A 10,960-nucleotide genomic window follows, 5' to 3' on the forward strand; every position below is an offset into this window, starting at 1 on the left:
CTAGGCGCTTGGACATGAACCGAGTGATATTTGCAAAGACAAAAGGTCGTAATTGAGGTTAAGTTGAACAAGAGTACTGAAAGTTGAAGTTGTATTTGGATATATACTTTTGACATAAAAAAAAAATGGAAGATCTGTGACAAAAATTTCACCAGTTTTTCAAACGTGAAACAAAAAAGCTGTAGAAATTCACCACTTTGGATTGAAAAATTAACACAATGTATAACCCAACAGGTTTTGAAAAAAAGAAAGGGAAAAAAACATGTCCATCAGTCAATTTGCTGTCAAGCCATTTCCACAAGGTATATAAATCATATATAGTCATATCATACAACTATTATTTTATAGTAATCACACAACATCTTCTCATACAAGAAAACATACAAAATGGCTTCTTCATTGTGTAATTTCAAGGAGCAGGACCTACGTGTACAAACATTTCAAGAACTTCACTACACAAAATAAAAAATAAGAACACATAGCTGCTAATGAACCAGAGAAATGGATTTTCTTGTATAACCTTTAGCCTCAACTGGCCAAAGTAGGGGATTCCAAAGTGTGAAACACCTCAAGAAAGTTGCAATGAAGCAAATTATCTACAGTAATCAAGTCAACGTTTCCGTGCCTGTGGAATCTTTATTAATTGGCACAAAGCTGCACGCTTAATATCCGTTCTTTCCCTTAGAAGAAAAGAATCGGCTGAAACCACGCGATTGTTTTTCAGGCGTGGGGCCAGAAGATGACGAAGAGCCAGACTTAGTAGGCCTGTGTTTCGGAGACTTTGAGCCGATTGGTGATCTCAATGGATTGTTTACTTCAGTGTCTGAAGGACTATATGATACGCTATTATATATATCCACAGGGGACTCGCAAGTTGCTTTTACGGAACTAGCAGTGTCCATCTCAGCTAGATCATTGTCATGCAAGTTCATGCTAGTGGTTGTCGATTCTTCCCTAAAGCCTTCGCCTTTTGAATTTCTGTCGATGTATGGAGACCCCATAAATTCTGTCTGAGGAGGACGCAAAGAGTTCAACTGCTTCCCCAGGAGAAATATGGTTTCTTGACACTCAGCCAGCTTCTCTGCTGCAGCTGCTAACTCGTTCTCCTGGAGAAAATTAACAGATCATAAGATGTTAACACCAAATCTTTTATACCAACTTATTTCAGTTACTCATACATTTTCAACATAGAAGTCTGGTGAGACCTGAGAATTTATGTGGTAGGTTAATCTATCATTGATCAGCTATTTTGCAATCTAAATGAAGCTTATTGAGACAATAAAGGGGTTCTGAAAAGTGAAACTGGCTAGCAGGGAAATTGGGACTTCGGATTCGATTGTACAAGCAGCTTATCTGTGTCTAAAAGAAAATTCTCCTTTTACTATTTAACAGAAAAAAGGATATCTGTACTTGTTCAAACAGAGTAGTCTTTCAATACAAGGTGTATACATGTTTCTTTGAACTCTTGATCCGTATGCACGGTGAGACTTAAAAGTCATCTAGATATCATATTTTCTTAAATATGCTAATATTAAATGTTTGTTTTGTAAAAAAATTTCATATGCTTTAAATGTTTTTTTCTCGATAACCGTGGTGTCCGGACCAGGTTGCGCTCACCTCCACTAATTCCAAGGGATAGATAGCAAGCAACTTTGTCCACAAGGCTAGGATAGATGGGAAGAAATCACCTAGTATTTTTGTGTCCGCTGGATTTGAACGTAAGACCTCATATCTAATGCATGTACAAAAGAATCCAATTTTGATCTTATCACGGAAACACAACTTAAAAAGATGGAATGAAACGAAGAAAATCTATTAGCTAGCAGGGATAAGATGCCAAAGCATAGAGATAAACGCCTTTCCAATTTCAGTTGTATAGCATACCTACAACTTTTTCCCACTAAATGTAGTGCTGTAAACTACTGCTTAAAATACATAACATCAATGGATTGGATTAATCACTCATTAGGGAGCAAGTAAGCTACCTGGCTGTTCTTCACATCAAGATCATGAGCAGCACTCTCCATCCTGATTCAAACAGCAAATTAAATTAAACACAGTTAAGGTGCCACTTGTCCTAATCTTAAATCGACACATGAGTTGCAAGATTACTACAACTCTATGAATAAACAGTTGTGAGTAAGAACCAGGAACAATAATCTTACAGGATGTTATCAAAATTTTTAACATGAAACAGTGCTAATGAACAGAGCGAAAATAAATTCTACTGGTGGTATCCTTTAAACTTCAAAGTAATATTAAATATTGGTGTTCACCAGGCATACCAAAGTCCGGATTATCCATTACCGTATTTGAGCTCATTGACTAGCACATTAAGTAAATCAACCACTTCAATAAGAAGTGGGCAGCAAGCAGTCTAGTCCTACATCCTTTAAATGAAGATTCAGATTTTTTTAACAGTTCCTGAAAAATCTTAATCAGGGTAAATTGAGGGTGAGAAATCATAAGACCCTGACATAGAATCAGCTATAAATTATTGAAATCACATAGAGACACGATTCATTTCCCTTTTCCATGTTACTCCCTCCTCTCCATTTTATGTAGGGTGTTGAGAGTACAATGGACAAACTACTACATGAATTCAATCACAGATCCGGTAAGCTTTTTCGATTTTTTTTTTTCTATATAAAAAGTACAATAAGTAATAAAAGTAAATAATTCTAAATATATATAAAAAAAACTATTTGACGAAATTTTGGTCAAAGAAAAACCTCTTTGACTCTCCAAATAGTAGTAGTGCCACATAAGTGGACCGTAGGGAGTACTTTCTTTTTCATTAAAAGATTAGGGGGTTTCAGCAAAATTCACCAATGCATGAAAACTTCAAGTACACGAGAGATCAGTAGCTAGTTTCTCACTAAAATAAATCCATTCGAAAGACAAAAGCACAATGTAATAACCACTAACCTTTGCAGTTGCTCTTCGAGATCGGTGCATCTAGCTAAAGCTTCCTCGTGACTCTTCTTTTCGTCTTGAAGCTCCTTATCAAGACTTTCTATCTTTTCCTGAAGACGGTTGACTTCACTTTGCAACTCCACAGTCCGAGTTTCAAGTGAGTTATATGACTCTGCCATGCATTTGAGCTGAGTTTCAGCCAAACTGTTGGCCTTTTGAGCAGATACCAATTGTGACTTAACCTCTGCTAGAAGCTGCTCGGTTTCAGCCAATTGGGATTTAGTGCTTTCCAAGTGCTCAGCGTTTTTAGCAAGATCAAGTGCCATATTCTCTTTCTCTAATTTCAATTGTTCAAACTCCTCCAACGAGCACTTCAACGAGGTCGATGTTGACTCTGAAGTCGGAACAAGATTTCCTTCATGAGGAATGTCTGGATCGGATGTGGAATCAGAAAAATGAGCGCAACCGTTTGCATATACCTCTTCTCCAGAGTGATGAAGAACTTTATTTTCTGGTAAAGCAACCTTGTCTATGCAATCAGAAGTGCTTATTTCTGTTTCAGAATTCTTGTAGCCGAGGATATTGAAGTGTAGTTCGCTAGCATTACTCAGTACACGAGAGAGATCAAGGACAAAATTCACCATACTCAACCTGCTCGCTATTACTTCAACGTAAGTGGCAGAAAAATCAGCTAATTTTTCATTGATTCCACTTCCATCAGGAGCTGTTCCTTGGATAGCCTTTGCTTCTTTGCCCAAAAAGAGCACAAAGTCATGAATTTTTGACATAGCATCTGCTAATTCTTTGCTAATGCCACTATCCTGTGAGACAGGAATGTCCTTTTCTAAGTTAGCCTCACCATCATCAAGAGAAGGCTGAGATTCGGTTGATTGTGGTATGGCGGCGTTGCGCATTTCCTGCACAATCTCTCTGAGATCCTCTTGAATTCTTTGAATGTCAACTTCCTTAGACAAAGACTCCAAAACTGATGAAATTCTTGATTGGAGCTTCATGAATATGGATGGACTGGAAAGAGGTTGATGATTCTGTGATGATATTTCCTCTTCGGGAGATGCTTGATTTCCTGATATACTTGTCTCGTTGTGTTGTTTCAGCTGAGAATATGCAGAGCTGTCAACTTTTGTAGTTTCGGGTTTTCCACTATTTGGAATATCTGGACTTGAAACTGCTCCATTTGTATCACTGGACTGATAAGCTAATTTCTCCATCTCCAAAAAGTCATCCATGAGATCCAGGTGACTTGCACTTTCAGATTTATGCGGACTGTCAAAGTTCTTTTCCTTCATTAATGCTGTCGTCCAAGAGCTAGCACAACTAACATTATCGTCATTTCCATCTTCAGACATGGAAGCCAATCTTGGAAGATGATTTGCTTCATGGCTAAAAGACTTTTGTGGGCTTTTCTGTTCAACATTTGCTTGCAGCTGTGCTTCCAAATTTTGAAGCTTGCTAGCCGTCTTTGCGCAAATACTCCTCGAGGTCTGCAATTCACTGTTCCGGTGTGCCAAAGCTTCTTTCAACATCTTTGTTTCCTCCTCCATTGCCAAAAGCCGTTCCGTTAGTTGCTCATTCTCTTTATGGAACTTCTGCACACTATCAAATGAAAAATCCGGCAAACTGGAAAACTGTGGACTAGAAGGCCTTGCTTGGGACTTCTTTACACGGCTGTCCCCATAATCTCGACCCAAACTCTCAACCTCAATCTTCATTTGGGCCAAGGCTGCGGGCCCAGGCAACTTCTTCCGGACAAGACCACGTAATCTCTGACACTCAGCTTCCAATTTCGTGATTTTCTTTACTCCCTCCAGGTGTTGCTTGTTTGCTACTTCTGCAGACCGTACACTCATATTTTTCTCCTCATTACGAATTTCTAGCTCTTTTGCAGCAATATGGAGTTCATATTTCAGAGAATTTATTTCCTTTTCACATGACTCGATCTTGCTCTTCAACATCTCTATTTCTCCTTCAGCTTGGGATTTTTCTTCGCTGAGCTGTATCACCATGCTAGAGCGCTCCTGCAAAGACCTCGAGAGTGCAGAATTTTCTGCAGTGGACCTGAGTAACTGTTGGTCCAAGTTAGCTAACTTTGCTTCGAACTCGTGCTTCATTTTGTCAAACTGTTTGGTTTTACTCTGAATCACATCATGCAGCTTCTGTTCGTGCTCTTCTTTCAAATTTCGTATCTGCCTCATGCACTCCTTTAGGGCACCATCCAGATGTGCTGCCCGGTCTTCAGCAGTGAGCTTCAAAAGAGTGACCGATTCCAAGTGATTTTTCAGTGTCGCGGCTTCTGACTCAGCCTTCTCCCAACCTGTCCAGAGTGATGTCAATAAAAGAACTCAATACTACAATGTTTGGCCAAGCTTCTAAAATCGCCTTATTTTGAAAAGCGCCTTTTTTACACTTTTTGTCAGAAGTAGTTTGTGTTTGGCTAATCAATTTTAAAAGCACATTTGGAGGAGCAATTATTGTTTGACCTAGCTTTTAAAAATTGCTTCTAGCGTATTTTCTCGAAAGTGCTTTACAAAAAAGTACTTTTAGGGAGAAGCTACTTTGTTCAGCTTCTCAAGAAGTAACAACTTCTGCTACTCAAAAACACTTTTCTTCCCTAAAAGCTTGGCCAAACACCTCAACTTTGAAAAAGAAGCATTTTTTTCGAGAAAAAAATAACACTTTAGATCTTGGAGAAGCTTTGGCAAACAGGTAGCAACAGGAAAACTAAGTCACTAAGAAATATCACCTGAGACAGCTTCTTCAGCAACTTTAGCATGTTGTTTCACCAGGTTCTCCTTATTAGTCATTTCTAACTGTGCAGCAGACAACTTTTCATTTAAATCCTTGATTTCATCCTCTAAGCCGTTCACTTGTTCCTCGAAAGACTTAACTTGATCCTCCAGTCCAGTCAAATGTGAATATGATTCAACAGAAATTTGCACATATTTTGGTTTCTTGATTTCCTGTTTACTCTGAAATACAGTAGAAATCAAAAAATAAATCACCAAGACAAGACAAACTGAATGAAGCTTTCTCATAACGTATTATCGTAAAAGCAATTCGACGACTTATTTACCAAATTGGAAAATATGGCTTGGCCTTTGTAGCACCAATCAGATTGTAATGTAGAGAACAAAATTTCAGAACTAAATGAAAACTTATACAATTTGACAGGTTAAATATTTAAGACTAGCATCCACCAAATCCCAACTTAAAGCTATAAGCCTCAGAATTTAGATAAATATAGTTCTTTAAAGGTCAACATGAAAGCCTTGTTGTAGATGCAAATATATTGACAGATTGTCAAAGGATACAAATAAAGAATTACAGTAGACAATCTAATAGCTGTGGTGACCACAACGGATGTGAAAAAAAGGGAAATTTGTAGGTCAAGCAGAAAGAAGACACACAAAAAGAAAAAAGATATTGACTTTTACATATCCTTTCTAATTATATAGATATGAACTAACACACCTGATCAACCTGAGATTCAGTTGTATTTGAAGGAGCAGATGCAGATGCTGATTCCACTATAAGAGATGCTGCAGGTTTCTCACTTGCTGTCTTATCTGATGATTTCTTCTTCCAAGGCCAACTCCGACGATCCATTGTAGACTGTTGGACAAGGAAAATATTGGCTGATTTAGTTAATGAATTATGAAAGAAGGGGAAGGAGAACTGTCATAACTGAAAAAGCACAAAAAATGCATCACAATGCTTGACAGGTGCTACAACTGGAAATCACATTAGACCTCAAGCTTTAGTGGTGGTAAAGACATGATATCACCAACTAGCACGTAAATTTTAAAACACAAATCCTATGTTTCAAGAACAATATAAGCTATATTCAGAATTATTGTCCTAATTCACTGAAAAGAAGCAACATACAGGATTATTTCACCGCTACTAGTTCAGAACACATTAGAAATGTTGCTATACCTGGCAAATTTTGAACTTACAAAGGGATCTCTATTAACTCGATGCATGAAACGACAATGACAAGAATTAGGCAAAGAATTAAGCAAAAAAGAAACAAAACTGAGAAATGGCGCTAAAGTGCACTTCTAAGGTGGCGTAATCAGAGAAGAGGGAGCTGAGAAGGTAATTGATTTTTTTACAAGCAAATAAACATAAAGGGAAAAACACAATAATACAAGAATCTAGCACCTGAGAGATTCCAAACAGCTAAAACCAACAGTTCAATGAGAAATTGAGAATCAAATCTATATACTAAGGAATATATTCACATCAAATGCTGGTGATTGCATTTCCAATTTTCCATAACAAAGACAATTATAAGGCACCAGCCTACCCCAGTAATATTTAACTAGGCAAACAGGGTAGTTAAAGATAATGACACACCACCATAAATAATAAAAACTAAACACAGAATATCACATTCTCATATTTTAACAAGATGAATACCAAATCAAGAATAAATATTACAAAATCAGGCACCTCATCATCTGCATTGCTAAAAAAAATGATCTTTTTGTTAGAACCAACACACATTAACCCCTTCCTGTAAATAAAACTCACTACACAAAAGGCTCAAAACTCCAAGAACAGCAAAAATCACAAAAGAAAACTCAAATTGTTAGCACCAAAACCAAAAAAAGTCACATACCCTGAGAAGCAAAGACATAGTACAATCTCTTTTTAGTTCAAAAACACCATAAAAATCAAATCTTGAAACAAATGAGCTCTCAATTTACAAGGAAAAGAGAATTACAATTTGTCTACAGAACATAGAACCATAAAAGCAACTTCACCCAAAAATGATTATTGAAAAATGAAATTAAACCAAACTCCACCGACAGAAAATGAAGTAAATGACAAGTTCATATAAGCAAAAAAAGGAGAAAAAAGAGGAAAAGATTCAAATGAGAACAAAATTAAAGCAATCACAAAAAACCAAGCCAAACAAAAACAACACAAAATAGAATATTTTTTTATACACCCCATTGACTCCATCATCATCTTCAAAGCAAAATGTAACTGAATAATAAAAATAAAAAAATCTACTCACCCCTAGCAATGCAGCTTACAAGAAACAACTATGACCCCAATTGATATTTAAGTTAAATGGTTAAGATCTAGTAAGTTTCATGTTAACAATTTGAGTTCTTGAAATATAAAGTTAAAGAGTCTTTTTTAGTCCAAATTTTAGAGAGAGAAAGAGAGAGGGAGTATTAGAGAGAGAAAATGAGATCACTGGAGGTGTGAAGATGGTGGTGTTGGTGGGGAAGGGGGGTTAAAAAAAAAAAAATCAACATTAGGTGTCACTTAAAAGGCAAGACGTTGGAAAGAGCCAAAAACATTCAGGTTTTAAAAATAAAAAATAAAAAATAAAAAAAGGAAAGTTGTAAAGTTGTAAAGTTCAATAAATGAAAATACAGTACCCAAAATATTGTAGTAGTATTATTATTATCTCCGGTTATTTTATGTCTGAGGTAGAAATCTGGATAGGAGTAAATTAAATACTGACTGAAAAGACAAATCTACCCTGGAAGGTATAGGTAAACTCCCTAAATCTTTGGATTATTTTGTTTCTGTACAAGATTACATATTAAGTTTTAGATTTTTGAACTTATTAAGCTATTCTAACTTCAAACATTAATTTAATATTTTAAACTAGCTTTCAACTAGCGTATTACATCTTGCGGGGTAAATATTTGTCTGCACTCAATTTTCACCGAATCAACAAATACAAGAAAAGATCTTTCTGTACACATATTTATAACTTAAATATGATTAAGTGATATACATTTTGATATTGAATCTAAATATATAGTATTTAATTACTAAGGATATCATCTCTAAATCATGACACTTAAAAATTAAAATCTTTTTTATCAGCACTTAATTGCATAAAACATTTCTTCTCTTTTTGACCATTTAAGCAAAGGCGGAACTAGAATTTAAATTTTATGGGTTCAATCTTAAGATTTTTAGCATTGAACCCATTATATTTTTAAAGTTAGGGGTTCATATCTACTATTTATTCTAATTTTAATAATTTTTTACACATAAATTTAGACTCCGCATCGAAAGTTTGGGGTTCAGTTGAACCCCAACCTTGTAGGCTAGATACGCCTCTGCATTTAAGTTACACTAACTTTAAAAAAAAAAAAAATTACTTGTTTCAATAGTTAGTCTAACCCATTTTTTGTCCCTTTCGACGTAGTCGAGTGAACAAAAATTAAATAAAAATAAAAAAATTATTTGTTTAAGGTGTATCGGAAACAACTTTTTTTACTTTCACAAAGTATGAGTAAGGTTGCATGCTACCACCCTCCTCAAAACCCCTTATGAAATTACACTGAGTGTGTTATAACTTTAGACGTGAGGCGAATTATGCAAAATTCATATATTTATATATAATAGTATCACGTAAAATGAAAAGTAGCCAGAATGTTTCTAAGACAGGCTTGTGGCAGAAGCAAGGGGAGGATGGGGGTGTAAGAGATAAATAGGGAATGACACACTAACTGTAGTCCACCCAGTCCAGCTCATAACTTGGGTGCTCTGTCTACCCCCAACTTTTCAAAGATACCTGCTGCCTAGTGCTACTACTATTCAACCAAGCCCATAATTTTATTTATTCATTTATATTCACTCAAAATAAATGGATAAGTTGCACATTTGATTCCTTAGTGGTTGCAATTATTTTGAATTTGATAGTTGTAATATCTTAGTATCTTACTAAAGATTATCTAATGTTTAATGTATTTATGTACGACTATTTCGTTTGCTTAAACAATAAATCTTCATAACATGAACCAGTTGTTAAAAACATTTGAATATTTGTTTCTATATTACAGGAACTTATTAGTGTTCCTAATTAAAGATAAAGACTTGCTTAATCTGACGAAATTAATTAGGAGATTGTTTCTTAGCTGCATATTCTAGATATCTTTCATTAGTTTTCCTTGTTTGGAGGAGTAACATTCATTCAAAATTGCTCCTCTTAATGCTCACACACACATCACAAGGGTTAATCTCAAGAAATATCTGTTGAAATTAATAATATAAGATCATATAACTTATTGGATTCCTTTTTAATCTAACTTCATTCTTTTAATTATACGTTTGAGTTGCGTATGTGCTAGAGCCTATAAACTAGCTAGATAATTAGCTAATATAATTCCAAATTGAAGGAATTTCTCCTAGTATATTAATTTTGGAAAAGTCTAGTTAACTACCTGCATTATTATCAAAATCGACAACCAAAAACAGAAGGAGAAACTTTCATAACATTGCAATTTTTACATGCCAATGCTATAGAACCCTCTTCCACAATCTTCTGATCAGTTTGAAGTAATCACTGCTTAATTATTTTTCTACATATAATTCTGTCTCAACTACCCTTTTCTTAGCCATTATATTAAAATACGGTTTTTTAATCTCAAATTTCCGAATGCAGCAAACATAAAGTTTCAAACTAAAAAAGTTGACATATACCACACAGGACTTAAAAGATCATGTGTAATCTGCAATCAGTATCACACATATATAAAGTTCATTATAAGTCAAAAGTGTTACAGTAATTTGAGAGTTTAATCAAATCCGTGACGTTAATGTCCTTCCCAAGCAATCTCAGTAAACCCAATGATTTGACAGTCCAATTAGTTTATCATCTGTAAAACTTAATGTTAATATTTCCCTGCTATGTTGTAAAAGAGTACTAGCAGTAGTTATAACGTTTTAAAAGGGACTGCTAAAAGTATATAAATATTGTTTGATTTGCTACTCAAACTGTATCTTGTCTCATTAATTATGTTGTAAATTTTCATAACTAGTTTTGGACTAGTTGCTTAATGATGCATTTAAACATAACTAGGAAATAAATGAAACCACAAGAATTAATAGCCAATTTGTAATGCTCCAACACACTTATAAATTTGTTTGCAATACCTTATTAAAGCCTTACCATGTAAAATAAAAGCTTTAATTGCCAACACATTAGTACTAAGATGTTGTTTGTTATTGATATTCAATCATAATCTTGGTGGTTTAGCATTGCTTT

At 35.0% G+C, this 10,960-nt stretch overlaps 1 protein-coding gene across 1 annotated transcript; it reads right to left on the reverse strand.

Moving 5' to 3' along the window:
• Positions 1-277: 277 nt before the first annotated feature.
• LOC132033143 (filament-like plant protein 4) lies at positions 278-8,186 on the reverse strand. Its single transcript, XM_059423027.1, has 6 exons — positions 7,961-8,186; positions 6,406-6,546; positions 5,678-5,903; positions 2,929-5,248; positions 1,986-2,028; positions 278-1,106 (listed from the first exon to the last, which is right to left on the reverse strand). Exons 2-6 carry the CDS (start codon positions 6,538-6,540, stop codon positions 663-665), a joined length of 3,168 nt encoding a protein of 1,055 aa, XP_059279010.1. The 5' UTR covers positions 6,541-6,546; positions 7,961-8,186; the 3' UTR covers positions 278-662.
• Between the last annotated feature and the right edge of the window lie 2,774 nt (positions 8,187-10,960).

The sequence above is a fragment of the Lycium ferocissimum genome, chromosome 10, assembly GCF_029784015.1.
Source record: "Lycium ferocissimum isolate CSIRO_LF1 chromosome 10, AGI_CSIRO_Lferr_CH_V1, whole genome shotgun sequence".
NCBI lineage: Eukaryota > Viridiplantae > Streptophyta > Magnoliopsida > Solanales > Solanaceae > Lycium > Lycium ferocissimum.

Excerpts from the sequence above, each read along its gene's own strand:
- LOC132033143 (XM_059423027.1), bottom strand. The coding sequence starts at position 6,540 with ATGGATCGTCGGAGTTGGCCTTGGAAGAAGAAATCATCAGATAAGACA. Across the intron at positions 5,249-5,677 it reads TGCTGAAGAAGCTGTCTCAG|GTTGGGAGAAGGCTGAGTCA; the intron begins GTGATATTTCTT and ends CACTCTGGACAG. Across the intron at positions 2,029-2,928 it reads CTCGAAGAGCAACTGCAAAG|GATGGAGAGTGCTGCTCATG; the intron begins GTTAGTGGTTAT and ends TGTTTGAATCAG.